Source organism: Mastigoproctus giganteus, unplaced genomic scaffold (genome assembly GCF_048544385.1).
Source record: "Mastigoproctus giganteus isolate SK-2022 unplaced genomic scaffold, ASM4854438v1 scaffold_15, whole genome shotgun sequence".
Classification (NCBI taxonomy): domain Eukaryota; kingdom Metazoa; phylum Arthropoda; class Arachnida; order Uropygi; family Thelyphonidae; genus Mastigoproctus; species Mastigoproctus giganteus.
In genome coordinates this window covers 8,339,962-8,364,548 of record NW_028328292.1, presented here as the reverse complement: position 1 = coordinate 8,364,548, position 24,587 = coordinate 8,339,962, and the positions used below count along the sequence as shown (strand labels likewise).

The window sequence follows — 24,587 nt, the reverse complement described above, 5'->3', positions numbered from 1 at the left end:
TCGTAAGTTCCACGTTCCGTTTCCACAACAGGGACATCGCATCTTGACTACCTGTAAAGCCCTGACACTTCCTCTGCCAGGCCCAACATCACCATTAGCATTCTGTTGTGCTACGATCATCTCGTAGCTGTCCGAACTTTCAGACTTCTCTTGCTAGCTCATCATTGGAATACTGGGGATATGCTTTCTTTACAAGGTAGTTTCCCATTGCTTTCCCTGTCCTGTTTATATATATATATATATATATATATATATATATATATATATATGCATTATTCAATTAGTTTTGCACTATTTTTTTTTATATCTTCAGTGAGGTGGTGCTATTATCCCTCTTCCTCCCTCAATGTCTAGCTAATGTCCAATATGTTCATAATTCTCATAATTCTTGTGTAGTGAAAAATGCGGTAGAACATCTATTTTTAATATATGCACATATCCACATCACTTTGGGACTCTGATCTTTATGTTACAATCCAAAAATGACATGCCATAAATATATAGTGTCTATAATGTTAACTGGACCTGCCTGTATCAACTGCTGCTACCACATGAAAGGATTTACTCATTTCTGGTTTCAGTACACAATAGCAAAATATTGATACATATTATAAAAGTACAGTAAACCCCCGCTATTCGCGGGGGTTACGTTCCTGAGAAATGCCGCGAATACCGAAAACGCGAATACTGAGTTATGGCTCCCATAGTAATAAAGGGGTTCCGTTCCAAAGTATGAAATATATAAGAAAAACTAGTCTAAAATTTTGTCTATGTATGTGTTATATGTACCTTCATAATATGACTATGTACATAGACAGTACCTAGTGAAATGCAAGCATATGGCATCGAAATGAAAATAAGAAACAATGTAATATTAAATGTAATATTTATTAGAAATTTCAAACAAATCTTTCAAACCAGCGTCTTTGCTAGCTAAAAAACCTATCCCGCCAGTGCTATCACCAGTTTCGCTAAAGCGTTGATAAGGAGTTTTGCGTTTTCAAGAATGATCGTGAATTTAACGGAATTTTATTTTGAGTTCGGTCTTCTATCCACAGATTTAAAGTTTTTCCATTTTTTCTAATTTAACATCACAAGTTACAGAGCAAATTTTTGAAGCAATTAGCGCGTTTTCACGGACACTACGGCGGATTTTTACTTCCGATTTTTGATTGATCGTACCGTTGACTCATTGATTTTATAATGTTTTGCCACTGAGGAGACACTTTCACCATTAGAAATTTTATCTAATAACTCAATTTTATTCGCTAATGTCATCACCTTCTTTGATATTTTCACATTTCTCTTGTTATTCGTAGTCATATTTTTGTAGGGGTTAGAAAGAACTTGTCCACAATAAAGTCACTTTCTTCCGTTAACACACTCGAAAGTCTGTTTTACACTGCAAAACGGTAGATTTATCACTTTTGTAAGCATAGCAATTTATAAATTGATAAATTTATTCAATTTATAAGCATATAAATTAAAAGCAAACGACGAAACCTTGCATAACAAGCGCATAACACATAGAACAAGGATTAGCGAGAAACATCCACGCTCGCGATTTTGTCACCCCTCTCCCCCCACCCACTGAACGCTGTTTTGACCGGGAAAGATAATTTTATCCACGCCCATGTTTTTTTATGGCGGAAAATATTCACGGCGCTTTAAAATTCACATTTTTTAGGTTTCATTTTATATTAAATCGGCGATCGCGAATACGCGAAACCGCGAATACAGATACCGCGAATAGCGGGGGTTTACTGTATTACCCAAGATTTTAATTTCATCTGAGACATTTTTTTAAACATTTTATAGGCTTTCTGAAGTTAATGGATCACACTGTAGAAAGTGGGCTCATTAAAAAGTCCTACAATGTTAAAAAATAAACACTCATTTTATATCAAAAGAAATTTGCATATTAATGGCATCAAAAATATAGTTTTCGCAAAGACTCGTTTCACTAATTGAAATGTAGCTGGCAGCAAATTCTGTTGTGGTAGGATCAATAACACACAGGAATGCAAAATCAAAAATAAAAAAAATGGAAGTTTAAACTGCACCCTTAAAGTGATGGCTAAAATAAATAAATACACTAAAGCATTCTTAATCTGCAACTTACTTTTTTCTTGGTCGATAAGGTAAAAGTACTTTGAGTGCTCTTTTATACTTTGGTGTTCCTTTTTTCTTTGGTGTACTATGAAAATGCAAATATGAAATCAGTAAAATTAACATAAAATTGACAAAATAAACTAAATGTCAATGTGTGTTTGATAACTAACAGAGGGGTGAAATGGAAGTGTTTTTTTTTTTTTTTTTTGGCTGATGCTGTATAAGCTTGCTTTCTTGCATCATATGCCTCTACTAATGCTAACTATCTTATCCAGTTTGATATAAGCTTATAATAACATTTGCAAAATGTTGTGATTCACAAAATTATAATTCAAAATTTATAATTCTCATAATCAAAATTTATGATCCTAAAAAATTTTCTATATAAACTAATAACTTTTACAAATTTAAATGAAATATTATTTTTGTCTGAATTTGGTCTAAAACATGTTTCTTAATTTTAAGACATAAGCCTTCAGCTTTTTGTTATCCTTTTTAAAAATAATTTTGTTTCTGAAACATATTTCAAACTATCTAGTCAGCAAATTGGTATATTGTAGATTGCACTATTCTGTGAAATTTGCTTAAAATTTCACACAGTTTTAACCTGGAGCACTCATGTAACATTAGCAAACTTTTGGTTTCACTTTTTACAAGGCCTGCTGGAAGTCCTTATGGGACAATCAAATATATAGGCTATATGTTAGGAATTCAAAGAACAAAGGCACATATACTTGCTTCTACAATAATGCTATAAGCATAGTAAATAAATATGACAAATTTAAAGTATAGATTACACTAGTCAGCATCAATTTCCACTCTGAAATAATTTCGACAGATTCTTGTAGGAAATATGTTCAAAAACTCAGATATGTGCTTAAAAAGTTCTCATCACCCTCAGTTTTCAAATATCGTAGATTAATGATCAAAAACCAAGATATGTAGTTAGTTTAATCGTCTTTGGCATCTATTTATTTATTTTATTATTATTCTAGAATATTCGGGAACTTTCTACAATATTTGAGAATGTTCCAAAATGTTGTAATAGTAGTAGCAACAAAGTGGCATGTGATGCAAAAAAGTAAGTGTATGAGCTTATGCATCAGCCAAAAAAAAAAAAAAAAAATGTTTTAGTATATTGTTACATGTGAAAGAATGGTTGGTTAGGATGTTTCTGGAAGGTTCCAGAACTTTTGACAGAGTTCTCTAGAAATACTGTGAGCCTTCTAGAGTTTCTATACCAGTATATATACGAGTGGGTTCTACGCTAATCAATAATTTTCATATTTCAAAAAATGTATGTGTTTCAGATAGCAAGTGGTGGATAAAGTGAACAAGTGTTTTAGTGAATTAGCATTTGTAAACAAGTGTTGTGTGCATTACTGCAAATCGTGAACTCTGTTTAAATTGTGTTCTTATGAGCATATACCTCAACGATTCTCATGAAATATGTTGCATTCTTGTCAAAAAAGTCTGATAGCTTTTGATACATTTCCAGAGAAGTGGTATTAAAAAATGTTATTGTTTGTTTATTATTTGGTTTTTCAGAAGCATTAGCAATTAAGGCCAGCTTTCTTAATCAGTATGAAAAGCCTAGTAGCTTCCATGATTACTTCCTTGAATGCTTTCCATTTAGAATTTGCTGCTGGTAACATCATCAGTTGATCCCACTATACAGAATTTAAAAACTGTCTGAGACCACTGTAGTCACCTCTACGAAAGCAAAACCCCTCCCTTTACCCACGATGGTAGTTACATCTTAAGTAAATCCCACATCAGTAATCACTGCCACCAAGTGTCTAGTTTACTGGCAAATTCTAAATGCATGAATAATCACTGCTGATAATCAGATCAAGAGTATTATTCCATCTGGTTGCTTCGTGAACATGCTGTAGAAAACAATCATCCAATAAATCCACAAAAGTCTTACTACTGTGCAAGTGACCAACTCCCAAGTTCCATTCAATATCTGGGAAGTTAAAATCCCCTGTTATATGACAATCTGATTTACTGGCCAATTCTATTTCTCTGTGCAGTTGTTTGTTGTATCCATCAGTCATTAGGCCTATAACACAGTCCAACCCTCATTTTTGCTTTTCCAGTGCTTATGTCAAACCACACCGACTCAATATTGCACTCTCCACCAATGTCAACTGTATGCACTGGCTTAGATTTTGTGTTTCTTAACTAACAGCATAACCTCTCTTCCCTTCCTATCCTGTCTAGCTTTCTGTACACATTGTACTTCCCAAATTCCAATTCTGCACCACTTATATCTATGTGACACATCTCTGATATCCCAACAATATCCGCCTTTGATGTCTTGACCAGCACTTAATAAATAAATTAATCAAATTTATTTACTATACTCCTAGCATTGGTGTTCATGCAAGTATACATGCACCTGTTCTTATCCTTAGCCCATGTATTTACTTGTTTCATGATGACTCCCAGCAGTTCTTGAAATCCCCAGCAACATGTTTTCCAGGCTGCTGCTGCTCATTCTAATAGAATCATTTTCACCTCTGCCTGCAGTTATTATCCAGCTATTAGTCTGTGAATCCTACCAAGCTAGCAGTTTTCCGACCCATCTAACACTGCCTCAATAGCATCAGCAAATATTCTTGCACCCTTTCTATTTAAGGCTTTCCCATCCCCGTAAAAACAGTCTCTCCTGTTAACAAGCACAGACCACACTGAGAAAAATTCTACCCCATGAGCTTTGCAGTCTCTCCAGGGCTGAACTGATTAATAAAGCTCTCATAATATACTCCCTCCTATAGTGTCTGGGAAGAATTACACTTTCAAATTTAACCCTAACTCGCAATTTTTTTTTAATATTGACCTGTACTTGTTAAATAAGTCCACAAATCTCCTACCCTTAATGTCATTAGTGCCAACAAGTACAACAATATTACCTTATGTACCCTTAAAAGATGATATCTGCTCTACAAATGTCATCAAATTTTGCCCCTGGCAGACATACTCTGATCCTATTCAGAGTACGTAGCAGGTAGTTGATTGCTAGAATAAACTTCATCTGTCGTTGTGGAAGTTTATAGCTTAAATAAATTCAAGGAAGAACTGGACAAACTTTGGAGCAAATAGATGGATGAAATGGGAAGGTTTTTTTTTTTGTTGGCTGATGTTGTATAAGCTTGCTTTCTTGCATCATATGCCTATGCTAATGCTATCCTTTTTGCACAATATACTTCCTATTTCCCTGACAGGTGAGTCACCGACAATAACTAGCACCTGTGGGACCAACACATTCTGCCTTGAAGATTGCCACTGTGTTTCTTGATGCATAAGAGTGAGCTCTGGCACTGAGTTGGGAAATTGAGAGCTTGATGGGACCATTTTAATTCCTTTGAGGGCATCTACTCTACTCCTCAAACTATCATAGATGCCATTAGAAAGCTGAGTTGGTGCCTAATTTCATTACACTCTCTGGCCTAACGCACACAAAAAGACATTCTCCTTGGCTGAATCGTGTCCTGTTCTGTGAAGTTTCGCAAACATTTCACAAGTTGCACATTTTTTTAGACTAAGACGCACTGGAGGACTGCCCACTACTTCAGTTCTCCCCCGAGCCACAGCACTCGCACTACTTTGTGCCAGCTACTTTGCTGCTCTGGTCTCGGCCATGATTTTTATTTAAATACAAACGTATCCCCAATTCACAAAGGGGGATTGAAGGTTGACACGAGTAATTACAGACCAGTTAGTTTAACTTCTGTTCCAGGTAAAATAATGGAGTCACTGGTTAAAGATGCATTGCAGGATCATCTAGACAAGACTGCAGCAATAATTGAGACACAGCATGGGTTTGTTAAGGGAAAGTCTTGTCTGATAAATTTGATAGGATATTATGATGTGGTTACAAAGGAACTGGATGCAAAAAATAATTTTGATATCATATATTTGGATTTCAGGAAAGCTTTTGACACTGTTGCGCATGAAAGACTATTGTACAAATTGGAGCAGAATTGTATTAAGGGTAAGTTGCTACAATGGATAAAAGGATGGTTGAGTGGGAGAAGACAGAGGGTGGTAATTAATGGGTGCTGCTCTTCGTGATTGTTATTAGTGGAGTCCCACAGGGTTCGGTGTTGGGTCCTTTGTTGTTTTGTATATTTATCAATGATACTGATGAAGGTATATCAGGTTTTGTATCGAAGTTTGCAGATGATACAAAGGTTGGCAGGGTTGTTAATGACAGTAATGGCAGTGTGCTACTGCAACAGGATCTAGATAATTTGGGCAGATGGGCTAAGAAGTGGCAACTGAAGTTTAACCTTGATAAATGCAAAGTACTGCATATGGGTAGAAGTAACCCCAGAGAAACGTACCAACTGTGTGGTACTACACTTAAGGTGGTAGAAAATGAAAAAGACCTGGGAGTAATTGTGCAGTCAGATATGAAGTTTTCTGAGCAATGCAGACAGGCTGCCAGGGCAGGTCATGGGGTTTTGTCAATGACATATAGGAATTTTGCTAGCAGGGAAAAGGAGGTGATTGTCCCTCTGTATGAGGCAATGGTCAGGCCACGCCTTGAGTACTGCATACACTTGTTAACAGGTCTGTAATTGTTAACAGGAGAGACTGCTTCTACAGGGATGGGATACACTTAAATAGAAAGGATGCAAGAATATTTCCTGATGCTATCGAGGCAGTGTTAGGTGGGTTGGAAAATTGCTAGCTTGGGGGGATACAAGGACTAATTGTTTAACAGTAGCCGCAGGCAGAGGTGAAGGTGATTCTTGCACAACTTCTATTAGAATAAGTAGCGACCTGGAGCGAGGGGTGTTGGGGGTTTCAGGGACGGATGGCAGTCATCGTGAAATAGGTGGATATATGGGAAGTGTTAGGGTAACTAGGAATAGGAGCATGTATGCTTGCATGTATAGCAATACTAGAAGTATAGTAAATAAATTTGATGTTGTTGTTGTTGTTTTGGTTTTTAGGAGCATTAGCAACTAAGGCCATATTGCTCCAGGATATGCGGTGGTCATTCCTTAACCTTTCCGCATCCTCCGTATTTGGTGGTGACGGGCTCGAACCCCGGTCTAATCAAGAAGCGTGTGCTACGCACTGCTGCTCCTTCCCACCTGGCTACGGAGGCGCCTATAAATTTGATGAATTTGAAGTGTTGGTTAAGACATCAAAGGTGGATATTGTTGGGATAGCACAGATGTGGTGTCACACAGATATAAGGAATGCAGAACTGGAATTTGGCGAGTACAATGTGTACAGAAAGGATAGACAGGATAGAAAGGGAGAAGATGTTATGCTGTTAATTAAGAAAAACATAAAATCAAAAGAAGTGCACCCAGTTGATAGAGATGAACAGTGCACTATTGAGTCAGTTTAGTGTGACATAAGCACTGTGAAAGCAAAAATAAGAGTAGGAGTGTGTTATAGGCCTAATGACTCGAATGAGTACAATGAACAATTGTACAGAGAAATAGAGTGGGCTAGTAAATCAGAATGTCTTATTATGGGGATTTTAACTTCCCAGATATTGACTGGAACTTGTGGGTTGGTCACTCACACACTAGTCAGATTTTGTGGATTTATTGGATGATTGTTTTCTGCATCAGCATGTTCGAGAGGCAACCAGAGAGAGTAATACTCTTGATCTGGTTATCAGCAGTGATCATTTGTGTATTAAGAATTTGCAGGTAAAGGATCCACTAGGTGGCAGTGATCACAGAGTATTGATGTGGGATTTACTTAAAGATTTAATTACCATCAGGGGGTAAAGGAAAGGGTTTTTGCTTCCATAAAGGTGAGTACAGTGGTCTCAGAAAGTTTTTAAATTCTGTACAGTGGGATCAACTGACGATGTTACCAACAGTAAATTCTAAGTGGGAAGCATTCAAGGAATTAATCGTGGATGCTACTATAAGTTTCATATCTATTAAGAAATATTGTTCAAGGTTTAAGCCTAAATGATTATCTAATGAACTAATGAGACTCGTAACAGAGAAGAAAAATGCATGAGATGCATATTTTTTTTTTTTTTTTTTGATTTGGTAGTTGTTGGCGCATCGACTTCTGTGGCCATATTGCACCTCCCAAGGTTTTTGCAGTACTTTGATCCAAGCCCGAGGCGGGAATCGAACCCGCGACCTTTGGGTTGCCGGGCAGGTACTTTACCCACTCGGCTAGCCCGGTCGGCATGAGATGCATATAAATTATCAAGCAACTCAGAAGCCTATGGCAGATATAAGCTAGTCTGTAATCAGGTCACAAAGGATATTAGGCAAGGGAAGGCAGATTACTAGAAACCTTTTGCAAAGGATGTTAAGAAAATCAGCAAGAATTTCTTTACTTATATAAACTCTAAAAGGAAGGGGATGAATCTGATTGGTCCACTTGACATCGATGGTTCGACTGTTGATGATCCTGCTCAGACAGGAAACAAACTGAATGAGTATTTTGCATCTACATTCACACATGAGAAATTATTAAGGTTGGAAAATGGCAGAAGGTTATCAAATTGTAGCAGGATACTTAATGATTTTGTAATAACTGAGAGAAAAGTGGAGGAGAAATTGTTGAAGTTAAACATAACAAAAGCACCTGGGGTGGATGGGATCTATCCAGTTATATTAAAGGAGGCGGCAAAGCAACTAAGCAAACCCTTAGCCATAATTATGAGAGCATCCTTGGACTCAGGGGAGGTTCCCACGGACTGGAGATGTGCAAATGTATCCCCAATTCACAAAGGGGGATCGAAGGGTGACACGAGTAATTACAGACCAGTTAGTTTAACTTCTGTTCCAGGTAAAATGATGGAGTCACTGGTTAAAGATGCATTGCAGGATTATCTAGTCAGGACTGCAGCAATAATTCAGACACAGCATGGGTTTGTTAAGGGAAAGTCTTGTCTGACAAATTTGATAGGTTGTTGTTTGGTTTTTAGGAGCATTAGCAACTAAGGCCATATTGCTCCGGAATATGCAGTGGTCATTCCTTGACCTTTCCGCATCCTCCATATTTGGTGGTGACGGGCTCGAACCCCGGTCTAATCAAGAAGCGTGTGGTACGCACTGCTGCTCCTTCCCACCTGGCTACGGAGGCACCGACAAATTTGATAGGATATTATGATGTGTTTACAAAGGAACTGGATGCAAAAAATAATTTTGATATCATATTTGGATTTCAGGAAAGCTTTTGACACTGTTGCGCATGGAAGACTATTGTACAAATTGCAGCAGAATGGTATTAAGGGTAAGTTGCTACAATGGATAAAAGGATGGTAAGTGGGAGAAGACAGAGGGTGGTAATCAATGGGTGCTGCTCTTCGTGGACTAATGGACTAACTTCGTGGACTAGTGGAGTCCCACAGGGTTCAGTGTTGGGTCCACTGTTGTTTTGTATATTTATCAATGATATTGATGAAGGTATATCAGGCTTAATGTCGAAGTGTGCAGATGGTTTTTGGTTTTTGGTTTTTTTAGGAGCATTAGCAACTAAGGCCATATTGCTCTGGCAATATGCGGTGGTCATTCTGTGACCTTTCCGCATCCTCCGTATTTGGTGGTGACGGGCTTGAACCCCCGTCTAATCAAGAAGCGTGTGCTACGCACTGCTGCTCCTTCCCACCTGGCTACGGAGACGCCAAGTGTGCAGATGATACAAAGGTTGGCAGGGTTGTTAATAACAGTAATGGCAGTGTGCTACTGCAACAGGATCTAGATCTTCTGCATATGGGTAGAAAAACAGAGAAACGTACCAACTGTGTGGTACTACACTTAAGGTGGTAGAAAATGAAAAAGACCTGGGAGTAATTGTGCAGTCAGATATGAAGTTTTCTGAGCAATGCAGCCAGGCTGCCAGGGCAGGTCATGGGGTTTTGTCTATGATATATAGGAATTTTGCTAGGAGGGAAAAGGAGGTAATTGTCCCTCTGTATAAGGCAATAGTCAGGCCACGCCTTGAGCTGCGTACAGGTCTGGAGGCCTCATTTTAGGATGGATGTAGATTTGCTTGAGCGTGTACAGAGAAGGGCAACAAGATTGGCGAGGGGAATGAAGGGATCCTCTTACCAAGAGAGGCTTAAGTTCTGCAAATTGCAGAGGCTGGAGACTAAGCACCTGCGAGGTGATCTGACTGAGGTGTATAAGGCCTTGAATGGGTTGAGCATGCTGAATTCTGATGGGATCCTTCAACTTGTTCAGATTACGAACCTAAGGGTGAATAAATTCAAATTAAGAAAGGACAGATGTAGAATAGATGTGCGGAAATTTGCCTTTAGCCAGTGGGTGGTTAATTTCTGGAACAAACTTCCATCTGTCGTTGTGGAAGTTGATAGGTTGAATAAATTTAAGGAGGAACTGGACAGGCATTTGGAGAGAATGGTGTGATTTTTTTTTTTTTTTGGCTGATGCTGCATAAGCTCATACATTTGCTTTCTTGCATCACATGCCACTACTACAACTTAATTGATTAATAATTAAAATTAATAAGATTAATAAATTTAATTGGTCAATTGACAACACTACACTAGACTAACAGATTCCTAACTACAGTGATACGTTTTATGCTATCAAGTTTTACGTTATACCTTATATCAAGTTTGAGATATACACTATGCTTTACTGTACGATCTAATATACTATAACAATGGCAGCAAGTTTCGAATGGATAAAAGGTTCTACATATATGAAGTAGTAACCTACAAAATCTCTAGCTAAATTCAAAATAAACTAAAGAGCATGACTAGGACTATAAAGCTACTTATAGAATATAATTTAATATAACAATTAGGTCAATAAAATGGCAAAAAATTCATCAAAAACTTATCCATTTGCTGGAGCTGAAAATTCTTTGCCTACCTACAGTTAACCTGATGTAACACGTGGTTAACCTGATAATGTATACAGAAAGACAGATGGCACAGGAAGGGGGGGGGAAGAGTTAGGCTTTTGGTTCTAAAGAAGCGATTACATAAAGAAGAAGTGTTTACATAGGTTCTAAAGAAGTGCACTACTGACATGAGTTGCAGTGTAATGTTGAGCCAGTTTGGTATGGTATAAGCATTAGGAAATCCAAAATGAGAATGAATATGTTATATGCAAAATGACTGTTAAGTACTTTGCAGATAAATATACTTATATATTTATAAATATACAGGTATATATAAATATATACCTGTTTACAAATATATAAATATTGTAAACTAAAGTATTTTTTTGGTAAGAGTATACCCTTGTGTCCTTATTCAAGCAGTATTCAAGGTGCAGCCTAACCACTTCCTCTCTGTCCCTGCTACAAAAATCCTTGTATATCACTGATAGAACCCAATGAGCTGTCCTAAGCAGCCTGTCAGGAGTACTCAGAGAATTTCATGTCAGACTGTATAATCCCTAGGTCTCTCATTCTGCAAACCTTGAGTGTGGTACCATCCAACTGGTATGTTATTCTGAGATTACTGCTGCCCATATGCAATATCTTGCATTTCTCAACCTCAATTGCTATTTCTCATCCCATCCAACTAAATTTTTCTAGGTATCATTGCAGCAGTATGCCTTAATTCCTAATTAACCAATTGTAATGATATTGATGTAATGATGGTGTATTTCTGTCACTGTATTATTCCTAATACAGTGACAGAAATATTTTTCCTTGTTAAATACATCATACCAGAAAGGGCAATTAACAAATATGCAGCAATCTTCTTGAAAGCAACTGTAGCACTTCTGTTAACACTGTCCTACAAGCTTGAGTTGTACCTAGAAGAGCAAATCTCTGCACCTGATTGAGATGTTTTTGAATTTAGAACTTTAAGCAGCAAAGCTCCAGAACTATATATGACTATGGGAACAAATAAGCAATAATATAAAAGATTTATTGATGTTCCCCTTTATACCCCAATCAACTCTTATAATTCTTCTGAGTTTAGCATACAATGATCTTATCTTATTTTTAATAAATTTAACATGCTCAGTAAAGAACATGCACTCTTCTAGGTACAAACCAAGTACCTAACAACGTTAACATAACAAGCAGGGAATCTCCCTATGCTCTAAATACCAGATTCTTATTTGTGCTCAGCTGTTCTTTAAGCAACATAATAACAGTTTTCCTAAAATATATTTCAAGTTTATACACCCTAATCTAATATGTTACCTTTCCTAATATTTCACTAGCATGTAACTCTATTTCAGATTTCCATATACCAAGACAGCCAGATCATCAGCATAAGCTATAAAATCAACATTAAGATACTGTTGTTTTAGAAAGTTATCCATTACTATGTTCATTGTGAATCACCAATCCCTGAGGACATCCTTTGCTTAGTATACATGTTATCTCAGTATATCTAGTTTTAATAACTATACTTTGAACATAATTTTTAAACACTGAATACAAGTTATCTGTACATTGAACCTGCCTAATATGAGCAAGGATGCCTCCCCAAGTGAGCATGTCAAATGGACCCTTAAAATCTATAAAGATTATCAAAATTTATGGCCCAGGACAATCTTCAACACAACACCTTACACTGTAAATAGCATCCTCAATATCATTCCCTTTTTTTTTTTAAAAAAATCATACTGGCTTTCTGAAGACATTTTTCTTCATAGCTAATCATTAATCAGCCAAAGCCTTTCATAGACTTTTGCTAAAATAGATATACAAGCCAGGTTCACTAGCTGGTCGATCAGGGAACTTTATAATCAATTTCAACTGGACAATCCATCCATGTCTGGGAAAAGACACTTTCAGTCAAACAATCATTATAAATTTTCAGATAAAACACAGGCCTCAGTCTGATGATTCCAGACCTGGCAATTTATTCTCCTTAGCACGATCCACTGCTTCTGCAATTTCAACAGATGTAAATAAATGTTCTATTCTACCATTACTAAAATTTTCATTTTGACTTAATGTATCTTGTTGAATCTGACCATCCTGTTCACTATCAACCTGTGGGAAAAGTTCGTACACAATCTTATTAACTGAATCATACCATCCTATAGTATGCTGACTTTCACTGCCAACTGTGAAACTAGCATTACTGAATCTATATTTTTCAGTAATAATTTCGAAAATATTCAAAGGATCTTTTGAACCTTGCACAGCCACATACTCCTGCCAAGAAAGCTGTTTAGCCTTATTTATTAGCATTAGCATTAGCAGAGGCATATGATGCAAGAAAGCAAGCTTATTCAGCATCAGCCAAAAAAAAAAAAAAAAAAAAACCCACTCCCATTTCACCCCTCCGTTCGTTCGAAATACCTGTCCAGTTGAGCTTTAAATTTGTTTAGGCTATCAACTTCAACAACAAGTGATGGAAGTCGGTTCCACCAACCAACCACCCGCTGGCCAAAGGCAAATTTCCGCACATCTATCCGACATCCGTCCTTCCTCAATTTGAATTTATGCCCTCTGAGGTGATTATTCTGAGAAAGATGAAGAATCCCATTGGCATTGAGCATGCTCAAACCATTCAAAGCCTTATACACCTCTATCAGATCACCTCGCCGGTGCCTAGTCTCCAGACTCTGTAATTTGCAAAACTTAAGCCTTTCTTCGTAAGAGCAACCCTTTGTTCCATTTACTAATCTTGTTGCCCTTCTCTGTACCCGTTCCAGCAGCTCTACATCCTTCTTGAAATGAGGCCTCCAGACCTGTATACAGTACTCAAGATTTGGCCTTACCATTGCCTTATACAAGGGAATAATCACCTCCTTATCCCTGCTAGAAAAATTCCTGTATATCATTGACAAGACACCATGAGCTACTCTTGCAGCTCGTCTGCACTGCTCAGAGAACTTCATATCTGCCTGCACAATTACCCCCAGGTCCTTTTCATTCTCCACCACTGTCAGTGTAGTACCGCAGAGTTGATACGTTGCTCTGGGGTTACTGTTTCCCATATGCAGCACTTTACATTTGTCGATGTTAAACCTCATTTGACACCTCTCAGCCCATCTGTTCAACCTTTCCAGATCCTGTTGCAGCAGCATAGCGTCAGTATTGTCCTTAACGACCCTGCCAACCTTTGTATCATCTGCAAACTTGGACATTAAACTTGATATCCCATCATCAATATCATTCATAAACACCGAAAACAACAACGGACCCAACACTGAACCTTGAGGAACTCCACTAATAACATTAGTCCACGTTGAGCAGTGTCCATTGATTACCACTCTCTGTCTTCTGACACTCAACCATCCCCTTATCCATAGCAGCAATTTGCCTCCAATGCCACACTGCTCCAATTTGTGCAGCAGTCTTCCATGTGCAACAGTATCAAAAGCCTTTCTAAGATCCAAATATATAATATCAAAGTTATTCCCTGCATCCAGTTCTTTTGTGACTACATCATAGTATCCAATCAAATTGGTCAGGCAAGACCTGCCCTTAACAAAACCATGCTGCGTCTGAGCTATAACTGAATTCTTGTCTAGATGATCCTGCAGTGCTTCTTTAACCAGTGCCTCCATTAATTTACCTGGAACAGAAGTTAAACTAACAGGTCTATAATTACTTGTGTCAGCCTTTGAACCTCCTTTGTGAATTGGGGTCACATTTGCACATCTCCAGTCCATAGGTACCTCCCCTGAGTCCAAGGAAGCTCTCATAATTATGGCTAAGGGTTTGCTTACTTCCTTTGCTGCCTCCTTTAATATAACTGGATAGATCCCATCCACCCCAGGTGCCTTTTTTATGTTTATCCTCAATCTCTCCTCCACTTTCCTCTCAGTTATTACAAAATCATCCAGCTCACTGCCAATGTTTACTTTACCTACATCATTCTCCTTCCTGAATAACTCCTCATGCGTGAATGTAGATGCAAAATACTCGTTTAGATTGTTAGCCACCTGAGCAGGATCCTCAACTGTTGAACCATCAATATCCAGTGGACCAATCTGATTCATCCCTTTCCTTTTCGAGTTCAAGTATGTAAAGAACTCTTTTCTGTTTTTCTTTGCATCCTTTGCCAAGGATTTTTCATAGTCTGCCTTTGCCTGCCTAATCTCCTTTGTGACTTGGTTACAGACCAACTTATATCTATCATAGGCTTCCATGTCACCCATTAATTTGTATGTATCCCATGCATTTTTCTTCTCTGCCACATGTCTCATTAGTTCATCTGACAACCATTTAGGCCTAAACCTTGAACAATATTTCTTAGTTGGTATGTAAAGCCTGGTAGCCTCCAAGATTAGTTCCTTGAATGCTTCCCATTTTGAGTTTGCTGTTGGTAACATCATCAGTTGGTCCCACTGTATAGAATTTAAATACTGTCTCAGACCATCATAGTCGCCTTTACGAAAACAAAAACCCTTCCCTTTACCTCTGATGGTAGTTACCTCCTTGAGTAAATCCCACTTCAACACACTGTGATCACTGCCACCTAGTGGTTCATTTATCTGCAGGTTCTTAATGCATGAAGAATCACTACTGATAATCAGATCAAGAGTATTGCTCCCTCTTGTTGCCTCACGAACATGCTGATGTAGAAAACAATCATCCAATAAATCCACAAAAGCCTTGCTAGTGTGCGAGTGACCAACCCACAAATTCCAGTCAATATCTGGGAAATTAAAGTCCCCCATTATAAGACTCTCTGATTTACTGGCCCACTCTATTTCCCTGTACAATATCTTATTATACTCATCAGAGTCATTAGGCCTATAGCACACTCCTACTCTCAATTTTGATTTCCCTATGCTTATGTCACACCAAACTGACTCGACGCTGCCCTGTCCATCGATGTCGACTGGCTTCACTTCCTTGGACTTTATGTGTTTCTTAATTAATAGCATAACCCCTCCTCCCCTCCTGTCCTGTCTATCCTTTCTATACACATTGTATTCCCCAAATTCCAGTTCCGCATTACTTATATCTGTGTGACATCACGTCTCTGATATCCCAACAATATCTGCCTTTGATGTTTTGAGCAATACCTCAAATTCATCAAATTTATTTACCAAACTCCTAGCATTGGTGTACACGCAGGTATACATGCACCTGTTTCTATTCTTAGCTACCCTAACACAACCCATGTGTTTACTTGTACCGCAATGACTACCAGCAGTCTCTGAAATATCCTGCATCTTGTTTTTCAGACTTCTGCTCATTTCAATAGAAACAGTGCAAGAATCACTTCCACCTCTGCCACTGGCTACTGTTAATCTATTAGTCCTTGTATCCCCCCCAACTAGCAGTTTTCCGACCCACCTAACACTGCCTCGACAGCATCAGCAAAAATTCTTGCACCCTTTCTATTTAAGTGTATCCCATCCCTGTAGAAGCAATCTCTCCTGTTAACAAGTACAGTCCAGGCTGAAAAAAATTCTACCCCTTGAGCCTTGCACAATCCCTCCAGGGCCGAATTGATCGACAAGGCTCTCATCATATACTCCCTCCTATCGTGTCTGGGCAGAATTGCAGACACTTTCAAGTTCAACCCTAATTCACGGCTTTTTTTCAACAGTGACCTGTACTTGCTAAGTAATTCCGCCGGTCTCCTACTCTTAATATCATTAGTGCCAACGTGTACAACTATATCACCTTTTGTGCCCTTAAAAGATGATATCCGCTCTACAACGTTATTGATGAAACAAACTTTGTTTTTCTTTAAATACATTGCTTTATAAACATTCACTAACTCTAAATCACCTATTCTCCTATTTTGCTGTAACAATCTTCTCGAGGCAATAACCTCTTTCCTTAACATGGTTAAATTGTGATTCCACCAAAACACTGCACAAGTAACTAATTTCATATTAGCCATACAACTATCACACACTATTATTATTATTTCTTGCAATTTCTCAACAAATTGAGAGGCATTTAAACTATCCCAACTTACTGGCACTAGTCACGCACACACACATATTACACTAGCAAGACTTTTGTGGATTTCTCGGATGACTGTTTTCTACAGCAGCATGTTAGAGAGGAAACAAGAGGAAGCAATACTCTTTATCTGGTTATCAGCAGTGATTATTCATGCATTAAGAATCTGCATGTAAAAGATCCATTGGGTGGCAGCAATCACAGTGTGCTGATGTGGAATTTAATCAAAAATATAACTACTGTCAAGAGTTAAGGAAAAGGCTTTTGCTTTCATAAGGATGACTATAGAGGTCTCAGAGAGGTTTTAAATTGTGTGCAGTGGGACCAACTGATTACCAGCAAATTCTAAATGGAAAGTATTCAGGGAAGTACTCAAAGAAACTACTAGGCATCACACCAACAAAGAAATACTGTTCAAGGCTTAGATCTAAATGGATGTCAGATGATGGGATGCATATAAATTATCAGGTAATAGAAAAGCCTATGAGAGATATAAATTAGTCTGTAATCAAGTCACAAAAATGGTTCGGCAAGCTAAGGCAGATTATGAGAAGTCTCTGGCAAAGAATGCAAAGAAACACAACAAATAATTCTCTGTTTGTATTAACAGTACAAGGAAGGGGTTGAATCGCATTGGGCCATGTGATGTTTATTGATAACTGTTGATAACCCTCCTTAGGTTGCAGACAAATTTAATAGGTATTTTGCAACTACATTCACACATGAGGAATTCTTTACAGTAGGGAATGCTAGAAGGTTATCAAACTCTAATGAGGAACTAATTGACTCTGTAATAACTGAAAGGAAAGTGGAGGAGAAATTAATAATAGTAGTAATTGAGGCATATGATACAAGAAAGCAAGCATATGTAGCATCAGCAAAAAAAGAAAAAAAAAAAAAAAAACAACTTCACACAACCATTCCTTCTAAAAGTTTGTCCAGTTCCTCCTTGAACTTATTTAAGCTATCGACTTCCACAACAACAGATGAAAGTTTGTTCTAACAATTAACCACCTGCTGGTAAAATGCAAATTTCTGCACATCTATTCTACAACTGTCTTTCTCAATTTGAATTGATGCCCTCTCAGGTTTGTAATCTGAGCAATCAGAAGAATCTCATCAGAATTCCGTGTGAACCCAACCCATTCAAGGCCTTATACATCTCAATCAGATCACCTTGCAGGTGCCTAGTCTCCAGCCACTGCAATTTGCAGAACTTAAGCCTTTCTTAATAAGAGGACCCCCTTCGTTTCCCTCACCAATCTTGTTGCCCTTCTCTGCATACGCTCAAGCAATTCAACATCCTTCCAAAAATGAGGCCTCCAAACCTATAGGCAGTACTCAAGATGTGACCTGACCATTGCCTTATACCAAGAGATAATCACCTCCTTTTCCCTGATAACAAAATTCCTGTATATCATTGACAATACCATATGACCTGCTCTTGCAGCCTATCTTCATTTCTCAAAAAACTTCTGACTGCACAATCACTCCCAGATATAGTTCCTTTTCTAACACCCTAAGTATAATACCACACAGTTGGTACGTTCCTCTGGGGTTACTTCTACCCATATGCAGTACTTTGCATTTGTCAATTTTAAACTTCAGTTGCCACTTCTCAGCCCAGCTGCTCAAATTTTCTAGATCCTGTTGCAGTAGTACACTGCCATTACTGTCAATAACAACCCTGCCAACTTTCATATCATCTACAGACTTGGAAATTAAGCCTGATATACCTTCATTAATATCATTGATAAATATACAAAAGAACAGTGGGCCCAACACCGAACCCTGTGGGACTCCACTAATAACAGTAATCCGCAAAGAACAGTGTCTATTGATTACCACTCTGTCTTCTCCCACTCAACCACCCTTTTATCCATTGTAGCAACTTACCCTTAATACCATACTGCTCCAATTTGTACAGTAATCTTCCATGCGCAACAGTGTCAAAAGCTTTCCTGAAATCAAAGTATATGACATCAAAATTATTTTTTGCATCTAGTTCCTTTGTAACCACATCATAGTATCTAATCAAATTTGTCAGACAAGACTTTCCCTTAAACCCATGATGTGTCTGAATTATTGCAGCAGTCTTGTCTAGCTGATCCTGCAATGCTTCTTTAACCAGTGACTCCATTATTTTCCCTGGAACAAAAGTCAAACTAACAGGTCTGTAATTACTTGTGTCACCCTTTGATCCGCCTTTGTGAATTGGAGATTCATTTCACATCTACAGTCCATGGGGACTTCCCTGAGCCCAAGGATGCTCTCATAATTATGGCTAAGAGTTTGTTTAGTTCCTTTGTCGCCTCCTTTAATACAACTGGATAGATCCCATCAACTGCAGGTGCCTTTCTTATGTTTAACTTCAACAATTTCTCCTCTACTTTGCTCTCCACTTAGATGAAAAATACCCATTTAGATTATCAGCTTTCTGAGCAGGATCATCAACAGTCGAACCATCAATATTAAGTGGACCAATCAGATTTGATTCATCCCCTTCCTTTTAGAGTTTATAAAAGTAAAGAAGTCCTTGCTGTTTTTCTTAGCATCCTTTGCCAAAGATTTCTTGTAATCTGCCTTCAATTGCCTAATCTCCTTTGTGACTTGATTACAGACTAGCTTACATCTGCCATAGGCTTCTGTGTCACCTGATAATTTATATGCATCCCATTCATTTTTCTTCTCTGCCACGAGTCTCATTAGTTCATCTGACATCCATTTATGCCAAAACCTTAAACAATATTTCTTAATCGGTATGAAAAGTCTAGTAACTTCCACAATTGATTTCTTGAATGCTTTCCACTTAGAATTTGCTGTTGGCAAAAATCATCAGTTGGTCCCACTATACAGAATTTAAAAACTGTCTGAGACCACTGTAGTCATCTTTACAGAAGCAAAAACCTTTCCCTTTACCCTTGATGGTGATTATATCTTTAAGTAGATCCCACATCAGTACACTGTGATCACTGCCACCTAGTGGTTCCTTTATCTGCAAATTCTTAATGTACGAATAATCACTGCTGATAATCAGATCAATTGTTGAGGATGGACATGAAAAAGCACCTGGGGTCAATGAAATCTATCCAATTATATTAAGGAAGGCAGCAAAGGAGGTAAGCAAACCCTCAGCCATAATTATGAGAGCATCATTGGATTCAGGGGAGGTCCCTATGGACTGGATATGAGCAAATTTAATCCACAATTCACAAAGGGAGATCAAAAGATGACATGAATAATTACAGACCTGTTAGCTTAATGTGTGTTCCCGAGAAAATAATGGAGTCAATGGAAAAAGAAGTAATGTAGGACCATCTAGACAGGGATGAAATTATACTGCAATCACTGTATCAATTTGTTAAGGGGCAGTCTTGTCTGACCAATCTGACTGGATAATATGATGCAGTAACAAAGGAACTAGATGCAAAAAATAATTCTGATATCATATACTTGGATTTCAAGAAAGCTTTTGATACTGTTGCACATAAAATGTGCAGTACAAACTGGAGCAATATGGCATTAAGAACATGTTAGTGCTTTGAATAAAGGGATGATTGAGTGGGAGAAGACAGAGTGGTTATCAATGGGCACTGCTCTTCATTGATAACCACTCTCTGTCTTTCCCACTAGTACAGTGTTTCTAGTACTAACATTATTAGTGAAGTTTCCCAGGGTTCAGTGCTCGGCCCATTGTTGTTTTCAATATTCATTAATGATATTGATGAAGGTATATCAGGTTTAATGTCTAAGTTTTGCAGATGAGACAAAGGTTGGCAGGATGGTTAATGACAGTAATCAAGATAAGTTACTGCAACAAGATCTAGAAAAATTGGGCCAATGGGATCAGAATGGATTATTGAAATTTAACATTGAGAAATGCAAGGTACTGCATATGGGTAGTAGCAGTAATACCAGTTTAACCTATGAACTGTGTGGTACTACACTCAGCATAGTGGAAAAGTGTTTCTCAACCTTTTCGTTGCTGCGGCACACTTTTAAAAATGCTAAAATTTTGCTGCACACACACACTACAATCACTACTATACTCATATATTTGCAAATGGGAGGTTATTTTTTGTTGGGTATATTTAATAAAACACTTATTATTTGTGTAGCATAGGTAAACAGATCTAGTACTAGGAATCAAAACACGATATCACATTGCCCATCGGAAGGCACTCGGATCAGCGCAGCGTAAATAAACAAAACTTTTGTTTGAATTCATTTTTATTATAAAACTTGGATTTATTAATTTTTTTTAATTTGCATTTTCTGCAGCACACTCCTGGCACACAGGTTGAGAAACACTGTAGAGGAAAATAAAAAAAAAGTTGGTTGTAATTGTGCAGTCAGATATGAAGTTTTCAGAGCAGTACACAAAAGCTGCCAGGACAGCTCATAGGGCTGTGTCATTGATATATAGGAACTTTTCTAGCAGGGATAAGGAGGTGATTATCCCTTTGTTATGTTGCATTTTGAGTATACAGGTTTGGAAGCCTCATTTTAGGAAGGATGTATATCTGCTGGTAAATGGGCATTAAGAAGGGCAATAAGACTGCTAAAGGAGAAGTAAAAAAAAAAGGGTGTTCTTACCAAGAAAGGCTTCAGTGTTGAGAACTGCAGCATCTGGAGACTAGGCACCTGCGAGGTGTTCTGATTGAGGTGTTTAAGGCTTTTAATGGATTTAGCAAGCTCAATGCTGATAGAATTCTTCCTCTTGCTGAGATTACACACATGATGACAAATTCAAATTGAAGTATGGTTGCATGGTAGATGTGCAAAGTTTGCCTTCAGCCAGCCATCAGGTGGTTCATTGTTGGAACTAACTTCCACCTGTTATTGTGGGAGTGGCTAGTTTGAATCAATTCACAGAAGAACTAGACAAATTCTTGGAAGTAATGGTCAGGTGAGGTGAGCAGTTTTATTTTTATTTATTTTTTTGGCTGATCTTGTATAAGCTTACTTTCTTGCATCATTTGTTACTACTCATACTAATGTTTCCCTTTTCAAAAGGGAAAAAAAAAAATTAAAAAGTCATGAACAAATATTAATGAAAAGGAATATGAGAAAATAGAAAATATTACTTTGTCTCCTCCCAATGCCATTCATGTTCCTTGACTTCACCATCATCATCAGTAGTATTAAGAAATGATTCCTCTTCAGAATCACGTGGTATGTGAGGTAATACAATTGATCCTGTTGATAACCATGTATGAGTTGGTACATCATGAACAGGTTTTATTTTGCGAAACATCCTCAGATTAATGAGAAAAAATTGTTCAATGAGCAGTTTGTTGGGGAACAGTTGCCAGACCTTTCATGTTAATATATCATCTAAAAGAAAGTATTCAAATTTAATGGAAACACATAAAATATTTAATACTGTATTCTATTTATTCTCTTTAATAATATATCATATTTTAACATTAAATTCAAATGAGCACTGCACAATATTCAGGGTGTTTCAAAAGTGATGGTCAATAATTTAAAGGTGAACTGTACAGACTACAATATTAAAAAAAAAAGACTAGTAAACATGGGTCCTTAAGTGAATCGTTTTCGAGATATTGCACCACTGACTTGTTTGTTTAAGTTAGGTTATGCTCATTCTCTCCCTTCCCCCCTTCTCAATGCTCTGAGACGTAGCAAGCATACTAGTACTTGTCAAAGGAGAGTCAACATGGAAAGAGGTTACAGCAACAAAGAGTATGCGGACATGCACTTCATGTATGGTAAAGCCAACAGCAGTACACTCGAGGCTGCGCGTTTGTACCAAGCATTTCCCCACCAAAGGCAGCCCAACAGGTGCACATTCATCAGGGTACATCAACGCTTTAGAGAATATGGGCGCTTCCACATGGAGTACGAGCAGGTAGGTCCAGAAGCATAACACCTGATGTTGAAGAAAAAGTATTAGAAAGATTTGAACAAAATCCAGGAGTTCCGACAAGGAGGGTTGCTCTACAAGAGCGTGTACTGAGTCATAGTAGTAGTAGTGGCATGTGATGCAAGAAAGCAAATGTATGAGCTTATGCAGCATCAGCCAAAAAAAAAAAAAAAAAAATCACACCATTCCCTCCAAATGCCTGTCCAGTTCCTCCTTAAATTTATTCAACCTATCAACTTCCACAACGACAGATGGAAGTTTGTTCCAGCAATTAACCACCCGCTGGCTAAAGGAAAATTTCCGCACATCTATTCTACATGTCTTTACTTAATTTGAATTTATGCCCCCTTAGATTCGTAATCTGAACAAGTGGAAGGATCCCATCAGAATTCAGCGTGCTCAACCCATTCAAGGCCTTATATACCTCAATCAGATCACCGCGCAGGTGCCTAGTCTCCAGCCACTGCAATTTGCAGAACTTAAGCCTCTCTTGGTAAGAGGATCCCTTCATTCCCCTCACCAATCTTGTTGCCCTTCTCTGTACACACTCAAGTAAATCTACATCCTTCCTAAAATGAGGCCTCCAGACCTGTACGCAGTATTCAAGCCGTGGCCTGACCATTGCCTTATACAGAGGGATAATCACCTCCTTTTCCCTGCTAGCAAAATTCCTATATATCATTGACAAAACCCCATGACCTGCCCTGGCAGCCTGTCTACATTGCTCAGAAAACTTCATATCTGCCTGCACAATTACTCCCAGGTCTTTTTCATTTTCTACCACCTTAAGTGTAGTACCACACAGTTGGTACGTTTCTCTGGTGTTACTTCTACCCATATGTAGTACTTTGCATTTGTCAAGGTTAAACTTCAGTTGCCACTTCTTAGCCCATATGCCCAAATTATCTAGATCCTGTTGCAGTAGCACACTGCCATTACTGTCATTAACAACCCTGCCAACCTTTGTATCATCTGCAAACTTCGACATTAAGCCTGATATACCTTCATCAATATCATTGATAAATATACAAAACAACAGTGGACCCAACACCAAACCCTGTGGGACTCCACTAATAACATTAGTCCAAGAAGAGCAGAACCCATTGATTACCACCCTCTGTCTTCTAGCACTTAACCATCCTTTTATCCATTGTAGCAACTTACCCTTAATACCATTCTGCTCCAATTTGTACAATAGTCTTCCATGCGCAACAGTGTCAAAAGCTTTCCTGAAATCCAAATATATGATATCAAAATTATTTTTCGCATCCAGTTCCTTTGTAACCACATCATAATATCCTATCAAATTTGTCAGACAAGACTTTCCCTTAACAAACTCATGCTGTGTCTGAATTATTGCTGCAGTCTTGTCTAGATGATCCTGCAATGCATCTTTAACCAGTGACTCCATTATTTTACCCGGAACAGAAGTTAAACTAACTGGTCTGTAATTACTCGTGTCACCCTTCGATCCCCCTTTGTGAATTGGGGATACATTTTCACATCTCCAGTCCGTGGGAACCTCCCCTGAGTCCAAGGATGCTCTCATAATTATGGCTAAGGGTTTGCTTAGTTGCTTTGCCGCCTCCTTTAATATAACTGGATAGATCCCATCCACCCCCAAGTGCTTTTCTTACGTTTAACTTCAACAATTTCTCTTCCACTTTGCTCTCAGTTATTACAAAATCATTAAGTATCTTGCTACAATTTGATAACCTTCTGTCATTTTCAAACCTTAATAATTCCACACGTGTGA

The 24,587-nt window shown here is 38.0% G+C and overlaps 1 protein-coding gene across 1 annotated transcript in view; it reads right to left on the bottom strand.

Annotated features, from left to right (window-relative positions):
• The window catches only part of LOC150074939 (ATP-binding cassette sub-family C member 5-like), a gene marked incomplete at its 3' end in the record, with an annotated part of 377,014 nt that overhangs the window by 319,293 nt on the left and 33,134 nt on the right, over positions 1-24,587 (bottom strand). The window contains 2 exon segments of the mRNA XM_090389388.1: positions 2,123-2,197; positions 22,029-22,278. Coding sequence (XP_090245514.1) covers positions 2,123-2,197; positions 22,029-22,198 — 245 coding nt within the window.